The sequence below is a fragment of the Zingiber officinale genome, chromosome 9A (assembly GCF_018446385.1).
Source record: "Zingiber officinale cultivar Zhangliang chromosome 9A, Zo_v1.1, whole genome shotgun sequence".
Classification (NCBI taxonomy): domain Eukaryota; kingdom Viridiplantae; phylum Streptophyta; class Magnoliopsida; order Zingiberales; family Zingiberaceae; genus Zingiber; species Zingiber officinale.
The window spans coordinates 11908506-11919522 of NC_056002.1; the positions used below are offsets into that span (position 1 = coordinate 11908506).

Here is an 11017-nt window from a genome sequence, read left to right on the forward strand (position 1 = left end):
CGAAGCAGTGGTTCATTGATATTGGAGCAACTCGTCATATCTGTTCCGATAAGGCGATGTTCTCCAAGTATACTCCGATAAATGGCAGGAAGCTCTATATGGGTAATTCCACGACGTCGCCAATTGTCGGACTCGGAAAAGTTGTTCTGAAGATGACGTCCGGAAAGGAGCTAACACTCATTGATGTACTCCATATTCCCGACATCAGTAAGAACCTAGTTTCTGGAGCGGCACTAGTTAAGGCCGGATTTAGGCTAGTGTTCCAGTCAGACAACTTTGTACTTACGAAGAATAATATCTTCGTAGGAAAGGGGTACCTAGAAAAGGGTCTATTCAAAATGGTTGTAATGCCTGTACTCCGAAATATTGATGGTAATAAAATAAATGCTTCCAGCTATGTTGTTGAGTGTTTTAATTTGTGGCATGATCGACTCGGACATGTGCATAATAATACTCTTAAACATCTCGTCAAATTAAATTTATTACCAAACGTCAATGTTGACGGAACACACAAATGTGAAGTGTGCGTGGAAGCAAAAATGACGAAACTACCTTTTCATTCGGTGGAAAGGTCAACGACTCCTCTAGAGTTAATACATAGTGATCTATGCGACTTGAAATTTGTGCAAACTAGAGGAGGTAACAAGTATTTTATTGCTTTTATTGATGACTGCACAAAGTTCTGTTATGTCTTTCTTTTAAGAAGTAAAGACGAAGCCCTAGAGACATTTAGAACTTATAAAACAGAAGTTGAAAATCAACTTGACAAACGAATTAAAATAATTCGTAGCGATAGAGGTGGAGAATATGGTGCACCGTTTAATGAATTTTGTTCAGAATCTGGCATTATTCATCAAACAACGGCACCTTACTCACCTCAATCGAACGGTGTTGCCGAACGTAAAAATCGGACATTAAAAGAGATGATGAATGCCTTGTTAATAAATTCAGGCTTACCTCAAAACTTGTGGGGGAAAGCAATATTATCGGCAAATCACATTCTCAACAAAATCCCTCATAAGAAAAGTGATAAAACTCCTTATGAACTATGGAAAGGCCGCGAGCCATCGTACAAATACCTGAAAGTGTGGGGGTGCTTGGCAAAGATCGAAGTACCTAAACCAAAGCAAGTAAAGATCGGACCTAAAACGTTCGATGCGGTATTTGTCGGATATGCCCATAATAGTAGTGCATATCGTTTCCTAATTCACAAATCAGACATTCCTGATATTCATGTGGGAACAACCATAGAATCTCGGAATGCAATATTCTTTGAAAACGTATTCCCAAATAAGAAGGGAAATGTTGAAAATGATAACAACGGAAGTTCAAACGAGAATGTCGTTACCGAACTTAGCTGTTATAAAAGAACTATTGACGATCAAAACAAAGAGCCACGTCGTAGCAAACGGGCTAGAGTTGAGAAATCGTTCGGGCCAGATTACATGACTTTCATGTCAGAAATGGAACCAAGAACATTAAGTGAGGCTCTCTCTAGTCCCGATGCTCCAATGTGGAAAGAAGCTGTCAATAGTGAGATTGAGTCTATCATGAATAATCATACTTGGGAATTAGTAGACCTTCCTTCTGGTAATAAACCATTAGGTTGTAAGTGGATACTAAAACGCAAGTATAAAGCTGATGGATCAATTGACAAGTATAAGGCCGGACTTGTAGCCAAAGGGTACAAGCAAGAGGAAGGCCTTAATTACTTCGACACCTACTCACCGGTGATAAGGATTACGTCCATACGAGTGTTAATAGCCATTGCAGTACTATATGACCTTGAAATACATCAAATGGATGTTAAGACTGCGTTCTTAAATGGTGAGTTGGAAGAAGAATTCTATATGGAACAACCCGAAGGGTTCATAGCTCCAAGAAAATAAGAAAAAGGTGTGTCGACTTGTTAAGTCGTTATACGGACTTAAGCAAGCGCCTAAACAATGGCACGAAAAATTTGACAAAGTAATGTTGTCAAACGAATTCAGAATAAATGAATGTGACAAATGCATTTATGTCAAAGACTCACCTGAAGGCTATATAATCGTTTGTCATACGTAGACGACATGCTAATAATGGGCAGTAATCATGATGTAATCATGACTACAAAGAAAATGTTGACCAAAATTTCGATATGAAAGATATGGGTCAAGCAGATGTTATATTGGGAATTAAAATTCTCAGGACATCAGAGGGGATAGTTTTAACACAATCCCATTATGTAGAATCAGTATTGAAAAGATTCAATGCGTACGATCTTTCTACTGTAAAAACACCTATGGATCTAAGTCAACACTTAGCGAAAAACCATGGTGAGACCATATCGCAGTTGGAATACTCTCGGATAATAGGCAGTTTGATGTATCTTACAAACTGCACACGTCCGGATATTGCCTGTACGGTCAACAAGCTGAGTCGTTTCACCAGTAATCCAAACGACGCCCATTGGAAGGCATTGATGCGAGTTCTTAGATATTTGAAATATACTATGAACTATGGATTACATTATGGAAAATATCCCGCTGTGTTGGAGGGATATTGTGATGCTAATTGGATATCAGATACAAAAGACTCCAAATCCACTAGTGGATATGTATTCACGATCGGTGGGGGAGCAGTATCTTGGAAATCCACTAAGCAGACTTGCATTGCTCGGTCAACTATGGAATCCGAGTTTATAGCACTAGATAAAGCAGCTGAGGAAGCTGAATGGCTGCGAAACTTCTTGGAAGATATTCCGAGCTGGATGAAACCTGTGTCTGCCGTACTAATGGCACAGAGTAGTATGTATAATGGGAAGTCACGATATATACGTCGTAGACATAATACCATTAGGCAGTTGATCTCGAATGGAGTGATTGCAATCGACTATGTTAAGTCCAAAGATAATTTGGCAGATCCTCTAACGAAGGGGTTGAGTCGAGATCAAGTATACTGCTCATCAAGAGGAATGTGATTAAAAAATCTACAACTGAAAATGACTGAAGTGGAAAACCCAACCTTGTTGACTGGAGATCCCAAGATCTTGGTTCAATGGGACAACAAAGTTTCAGAAGTTGTGGTTCAGCACAGGAGATAGTTTATCTCTATCCCAATCCTAGGATGAATTTGTGCTGTCCTACCTCATGTAGTGAGGTTAAGCTTATGCTTTTAGTGACTTCTATACCTTATAAGGTGGAGTATGGTAGGATACTCTTGATAGAAGTGTCACCTATGTGAGTGTGAAGACAGGCCGCTTCAATGAAACACTCATGAATCCAAGATGGTGTCCATGGCCAAAACGGAACCAACCATGAGAACCTAAAGTAGGTGAGATAGGTCTCTGTGTGGGTGTTATTGTCTTAGTATACACAAACAACTGAGCAGTTCAAGACATCCTAGTATACTTGATAGCATTCCACTACGGAAGGTTCAAAGCCACAAGCTACCTCTCCCGATGCAGTGACTTATCGATTGGACTCTTGTAAAGTGTCGCATGCATACACGCATTACATTAATTTCCATTTATGTGGGGGATTGTTGGATATTGGGGCCTAAATGGACCAATACGATTTTGAGGAAAAATCGGAAGCCATCAATTGTTGAAAGTCGTAATTGACTTCAAAATTGAAATCTACGTTTCAGTAGATAGATTTAGACTATTAATTTGCTCAAAACCGATTAAGGGTGAATGAGAAATTAATGTTCAAAGTCGGCCCAAATAACGTTGGTTATTCATTTAAGGAAATGCAGGAGAATAGTCCCACATCGGAAATTTCCGATGTGCATTCTTTACTTATTAATGATGTTGAGTTATTGGAGGTAACTCAGAAAAGTACCAGTTACTCTCTGCTCAGGGGCGAGCAGGTGCTCGCACCTGTGAGCCCGCCACCCGCCACGTGCGCAATGGGCGCTTTGTAGGCGCACTTCGCGAGGAGCATTGAGGAGCTTAAATTTATGCTCCAGGTGACATTGCAGTGCCTACATGGCACTCGGGTGACGTGTCAGGCTAGTACCTGACATGGCAGTGCCTATGTGGCATCCTCGTGGGCAAAGGGAGATGACTGGACAGTTGGTTGGGCGAACGGATGGCAGCCGTTGATCAACGTTGATCAAAGAAGTATGGTGGATCGCTTGTGATGCGATCTAGAGCGTTGGATCACAATGAGTCACGATCTGACGGCTTGGGATGAGACATGATCTGAAGCATCGGATCAATGGATCCAGATCCGATGGCTGATAGATCTGAGGGTCACAACTCTTAGATCTGATGGATGAGATTAAAGGGGCTATGTGAAGGGTTGGAATCTAATCACTAAACTTAATCTTCTCTTCCTCAAGTATTCACTCACTCATCTTGTGCATTCAAGAGTCCAAGAAGCCTACGAGAAGGTTCGCTGGTCTCGGAAGTCGGAGTGCTACGATTCCGAGACGATTGTCGTCGTTGTATCTTGGGAACGAATTGCAACAATCCGTTAAGCACCGTAGCGGAGCAATATCGTTTACGGAGATAGTGTCGAACACTAGCCTCGACGATCAGTTTGCATACTCCGGAATTTACCGGAAACAACACTTACATCACTTACCATTACATACTTACTTGATCTTGATCTCTTGACCCATTAGGTCCCCCTGTCATATGCCTCATCTCGACTTCATCCAATCATCTGGTCATTCCTGACTCGACTGGACTTCCTACCAACTGTCTAGTTCTCTGACTCAGCTGGACTTCCAGCTAATTGTCTAGTCCTCCTTGACCTGATTGGACTTCAGCACGGTGTTTGGTCCCTATCAAGTCTTTCAGTCCTACACACTTGATAAAAGGATTAGAACATACAACATCTAACATTAATCCATTTATCATTCATCAAAATGTGAGTTTAACTTCTTGGTGCTAACTACATCAACAGAAGGGACCCCTTATTTATAAGGTTATTTCTCCTTACATGAATAATGAGACATGTTGCTAAAATAAGACCCACTATACTGACATACTGCCGCTTTTCCCAAATTATATTGACCACTTTTACATATGGAGGATGGAAGCCTCCATCGTACAAGTTGCACAGAGCATCTTTAGGTGATTCCCTGATAGCGGTTATATATATGACGTTAAAAGAGCCATTATGCTAGGGGGTTATTGATGATTATTCCATAATGATGGGTCTTTCAATAATTCCAGACCCTGATGGGCCTCAATGCTATTTCTACAATGACCTTATTATTTGATGATGTCTGACCGGACCTCTAGGTCGGGCAGGTCAGATCAAAAGATTATGGGAGGTACTAGGTGTCGATGTCTTTAAGTTAGTCCACGTTGATTCAACCCATCTTTATGGCCATAACGCCTGGTCTGACCTTGAGTATATCAGACTCAAGGGCCGGCCGATAGAACTAGTTTACTTGAACCCATTGTATGGGAGAAGCGTTTGCTTAGAGCCTACTAGGGGAACCGAGCCAAGGACCTGACAGTCAAGTCTATGAGGACCATGCTAGGCCGCTCAAGTTAACTGTCCTGCGACTCCAATCACCACGTCCCCAGGGAGTCTAATCGTCGTGTTCTTCTATACCTTGATGGCCACGTCTCTCGGGACTTAGACTGCCACATCCTTCGGGACTTAGATCGTCATGTTCTTCAGGACTTCGATACTTGCATCAGGGGTCCCATGCCATTCGTCGTATCAATCATGATGTGCTTCTCTGCTGTGATGACATGAGTATGAATAGTTGTTGCAGATGAAGAACAGGGTGTGGCTCATTCATTGCCATTTGCTGGGTTACCTTGTCTACCTTCTGCCTCATTGTGGGGACTTTAACACCAGCATTTGGTCTGAAATTGAGCTGGCAAAGTGATGGGCATGTTTTGGATTGGTGTTGTCTGGAACCTTGCATGCGTTTAGGTTTTGTCTTCACAACTTCTTTTGTTTCCTTTGATGCTTTTAGGTAGCTTAAATCTTTTCAGTAATTTGAGTAGGATTTAATAGTTCGACCACTCTATTAAGCTTTGGATGAAAAATTAAAAGAGCACTTCTAATTATCCGTATCATTAAAAGAATTTGTAAACAGTAAAACAGATAAAAATTATTGATGTTGATTTTCTTTTCTTTTTTGCCATATTTGTTGCAAGTCTTCAATTTTAAAACATTTACAATAATAAAACCAGATAGAAATCATTAATGAGAGACTTCGTAAATCTAATGCAAGTAAAGAAGGAAGGAGGCAAAATAGCACACGAAGCTTCACTTACGTTTATTGGTAATTTGGACTTCTTGAGCGGTTTAATCCGGCTTAATTTTTATGAACCGTCCGGTCTGTTGGTTCTTGCAGGTTTTCCGGCTTTGGCCCGACGCTGACCGATTTCTAGCTACGGCAGTTCAGGAGCCCGCCGGCCTTCCGCCGGGCGCCATCCACGGCCTCCGTGAACAGGTCATGTTCCTCCTCGATACAGCGAGACTCTCCGTGGTCCGAGGCGGCGATGGAAATTTTGCGGTCGAAGCCTTCCGCGGTGGCGACGCTCGCTTCCCTCGGGGCGACGGACGGAGTGGCAGCCCTCTCGAGGCTCCGGCGCTGTATCTGGAGGATATCCACCGCCGCGCCTCTCCCGATGAATCGACGCCCTTCGAGCTCGTCGAGGGAGTCGCGACGGCGGCAGGTCGAGAGGCTCTCGATCTCGAACAGGTCCGAGCTCGTGTCGCTCGCCGCGTCCTCCTCTGGCCGCGGTTGCGCTAACTCAGAAGTCTTTGCCGTACTCCGGAATACCTCCAGCGAATCGCGCGGTGACTCTCCGGCGACGTCGGGAGGGCTAAGGACCGGGAAGGAGAAACCGGGGACGTCGGCGAAGTGCCCGCCGGAGTTCATTATCCGGTGACTGATTTCAGCAGGAAAGGTCTTTTCCGGCGAGAAACGGCTGGCTACATTGAAAAAGCTTCGATCTTTACCCCAATTTCCGGGAGTTATCTTCATCTTCACCACTCCGCAGGAAAGGTCTAATTCGTTGTTGAACTCATCGGCCGGCGACCTCTCTGGGATGGTATCGAGTCCCACCTCTCCTGCTCGAAAGCTCTGTTTTTTCGCATCGAACGAGGCATTCAACGGTCGAATTGGGGTCGAATGCTTCTTCTCCTCCACGTCGACGGATTTCTTGCCGGAGCAAGGGCAGCTACGCCCGAAGACCACTCGCTTTCCTGACGACCGAAGCCTACCAGCTCGGTGGGGGAGAAGTCCAGATTTACTGTTCCAGCTGGCTTCCGACGACTCGGTGGGCGCCGTCTGGCACGGCGAACCCCGGCCATTCAATCCTTCGGAAAGGTCGCACCTTCGGAGCGCCTCATCGACGACGAAGGTCCGCTTGGAGGCGGCCTCGTCGCCTTCACGGAAGTACCGCTCGGCGTCGAAGATGTTAAGCTCAGCGTCGTCGATTCGGCGGGAGATGCTGAGGCGGCGGCCGTGGCCGCCGGCGACGGCGTCGGAGAGCACGAGGGGATCGCCGAGGTGCGGCTTGCGGTCGGGAGCGAGTAGAATGAAGTGCGGAGTGGGGAAGGCAGCCGGCCGTTGGTGCAGGCAGCCGCCACTAAAGCTTGCTGCCGCACTGCGTCTCTCCATCTCCCCGTTCTCCTCTTCCGACTTCATTGCCGAAAACTGGAGCCTGCGCTCGCGGGTTTTATGAACGCGCAAAAGTATATCTATTTTTTTTTTTAATTTACTTATACTCCCATTAATACGGAGATTTTGAGAAAAATCGGACCATAAGTCAAAATTTAGGGAAGGTCAATCTGACTGAATTACGGACCAAGACATCAGATACTATTATCCAATCGGATAATCCTAATCTCACGGGTTATGCTTCTTCTGTACTTCACTTTGTTAGTTTAAAAGTTACTATCCGATCAGACAATCTTAATTTCACAGGCTACACTCTCCCTACTTCACTCTGTTAGCTTAGAGATTATCATTCGATTGGATCTTTCTGACTTTAGAGGATTAGTATTCTTTAACTTCTTATAAGATGGACAGACATATAAGAACACTTGTTGGCCCATGATCAAAGTTTTAGCCTCCTTTTATCAATCCATTATCTTAATTACTATTTGGGTTAGGCTAAGAAAGCCCAATGAGTCCTTCGACTCATGAGCTCATTCCATAATTAGTATTGTGCGTGGAATTATCAAAAGCACGTGGAATATTATTTTTGTACATATACGAGATATAAGTAATGTATGAGCGATGAGACTGTGCAATATCGTAACAATATAATGATAAGATATTTTCCTTATTGCGACATGACATTTCATTAATGTGAGGATTACAAAAGTATTATAAAGGGTCTCACGCCCATAGACGGAAATACATTTTTACTTCACGTGCATCCTATATTCTTTTACTATTCATTTTTCATATCTTCCTCCACTTCGTTGGCTTGAGCTTCAGAATGACTTTCTCAAGGACAACCTCTAACATACTTACTAATGTTCCTCCTTCACCTGATGATCTTGTAGGTGTTCTCTCTTCAAGATCTTATTCCGATCAACTTTGAAATCATCTTATTGGTAGTCCGATGAAAATCTTATTCCGATCAACTTTGAAATCATCTTATTGGTAGTCCAATTTTCATCGATTTTAGACGGGATCAACGTCTAACTGCAAGCTATATTTGTCAGTTAATTAACTTAGTTTAGTTGTTGGCCAGATCAACTTGGTTCGATCTTATCGATAATTAAGACAACAATCTTAGAACACAACTGTGCTAGCTCAATGTTATATGAAGCTTAAGCCATGCCACGTAACTGCAATGTTATATATCACAAGGACGTGGCCATCAAATTGGCACGCATGGCTGGCCCTTGTCTACGTTTCTCATGGATTCCTCACAGAATTTCATAATCTAAACACTGTGCTCAATTGATGTCTAGTCACCTTCTGTCTCAGAAGAACAGATAAGATGCATGCATCAGCCATCAGGCAGTGCTGACCAACGTTTTAAGGACTGGGTACATGTTTACCTGGATGGATGGAATCGGAGAAGACTAAAGCTTTTGTTTCGACGACTATACAGTACGATAGAATGGAGACGAGCAGCTAATGTCCATACGTGCTTCGGTACAAACAGAGGTGCCGGCCGGTCGTGACCCAAGAGACCATGTCTCGGTCACTATGGGAGGACTGGCGTCCCATAAGGAAGAGCCAACAAGGAACACTCGCATCCAACACTCTCCTTCTCGGTCATCAGTCATGCATCTTGCCATGTCAAATTTAACAATTAAAGGCGGCTCCAGAGAGAAAGAAATCAAATACGAAACGAATAAATTGATAAATTCAATTAGTCTCATTTCGTAAGTAACAGATCTGGTCTTCAAAATATTTTCCACCATGATTAATTATACTAGGGTTTAAATCATAAATACCTAAAAGATAACTTGAATATCATACCATGACACTACAGTCCCAAGGGACCATAATAAAAAAATGAACAAGAATATGTTCCCTTTTATTATAATATCTTTTTATATCAAAACAATGTCTTAATCCATTTTTATGAGGATACAATTTTTATTTTTAATGTTAGTATTGCACCTACAAAATTATAAGGGCCGCAATATAATATTAATTAATATTGATTAGAAATAAAGTGTTTATATTGTAACCACTAAGTGTTTATATTAAAATAGTTATAAATAATCTTGGATTGTCCGTGTCATATGTACTTCTCGATTTATTCTAATGATTGATAGAAAGTTTTTATGGAGCCGGGACAGTCAATAAGATTAACTATATTTATCATTTTTTTTATAATAGTTATAAACAAAAATTATAATATAGTATCATTATCGTTAGCAATTATGAATTATAGTTACTATAACAATGTTAACTAGAATATTTTTTAAAATAAAAATAGATTGAAAATACTATTTTAATAATAATTTTAAAAAATATTTTCAAAATTAATTTTAATAAAAATTTGTTCCAATAACAAGATCTAACCAATCAAATTATTCTATCAAAGTTCAATAACCCTAGCAGCAACAACAATTCTCGTGGACTCGATATGATAATAAATGATGGGACAGAATGCCCATGCAATGAGTCCCACATAGGGTATATTAAATATCCATGGTGTCCCTTCGGATGAGTCTAGTGACTAGCGCATGAAAATGTTGTCACAATGAGGTCTGTGGTTCGAATTTCGGCAAAGTCGAGGTAAATACCTTCCTTATGTGCTAATCACTATTCCAAAGGCTAGTAGCCGCTAGTGATTTATCTCCTCTATGTTGGCCCTGGGACGGGTTGACGGGGGCGCTGAGAACGAACGTATTTACCTTTTTGCCACAATATTAAATGTTCACGGTGCTCGAACCATTCGTAATACTGGACCACCTATCAAGATTCATCTATACTTTTTATCTACTAGTGCCGGCATGTGAGGCCGGACCGTCCATTCCAAAATTAGTCTAAACACAAAATTGGTAAAAAAAAAAAAAAACAACAACACAACCCTAGTAACAACAAATAAAGCTGGGGTTACACTCAAGCCATCTCCTCCAAATCCACTATCCTGAAAGAAACCGAAAGGAAAGGAAACAAGAGGAATAAGAAGGATATCATGTCTCCTTATCTCCTTCCTTAAACTATGTGTTCATCAGTGGACAACAATCTTCCACATAGGGACTTGAAGCCCTCAAGTGTTCCCAGCCACACCATCCTTGATTCAGTATCCTTATCTGACAACTCAATCAGGCCTGAGCTAAGCAAAGCACAAGGGCCCCCCCTCTCTCACACCTTGAAAACAATGGATGTTTCTTGTTGTGTCATGGGAGAGAAAGTGACATCACCTGTCCACCTTATTGCATGCACTTTTTTTAGCTTTAGTGGGCTTTCTCATTTGTAGGGTATTCAGACAGTTTCTTGAACTGACAGGCAGAGCAAGTGAGACTGTCAAACTATATGTATATTGTTAACACTAATGAGATTTGTTTCTGATGGATTATGACACTGATTTGGGTATTTGTAGGGGATAAAAGACAAGCTAAGTCTCAATTAT

The 11017-nt window shown here is 42.0% G+C and overlaps 1 protein-coding gene across 1 annotated transcript; it reads right to left on the bottom strand.

The window, feature by feature from the left end:
- Positions 1–6342: 6342 nt before the first annotated feature.
- LOC122019029 (protein PHYTOCHROME KINASE SUBSTRATE 4-like) lies at positions 6343–7611 on the bottom strand. The gene has a single exon (XM_042576540.1). It carries the CDS (start codon positions 7609–7611, stop codon positions 6343–6345), a length of 1269 nt encoding a protein of 422 aa, XP_042432474.1.
- Between the last annotated feature and the right edge of the window lie 3406 nt (positions 7612–11017).

Bases quoted from the DNA above. Each gene is read 5' to 3' on its own strand.
- LOC122019029 (XM_042576540.1), bottom strand. From the start codon at position 7,611: ATGAAGTCGGAAGAGGAGAACGGGGAGATGGAGAGACGCAGTGCGGCA.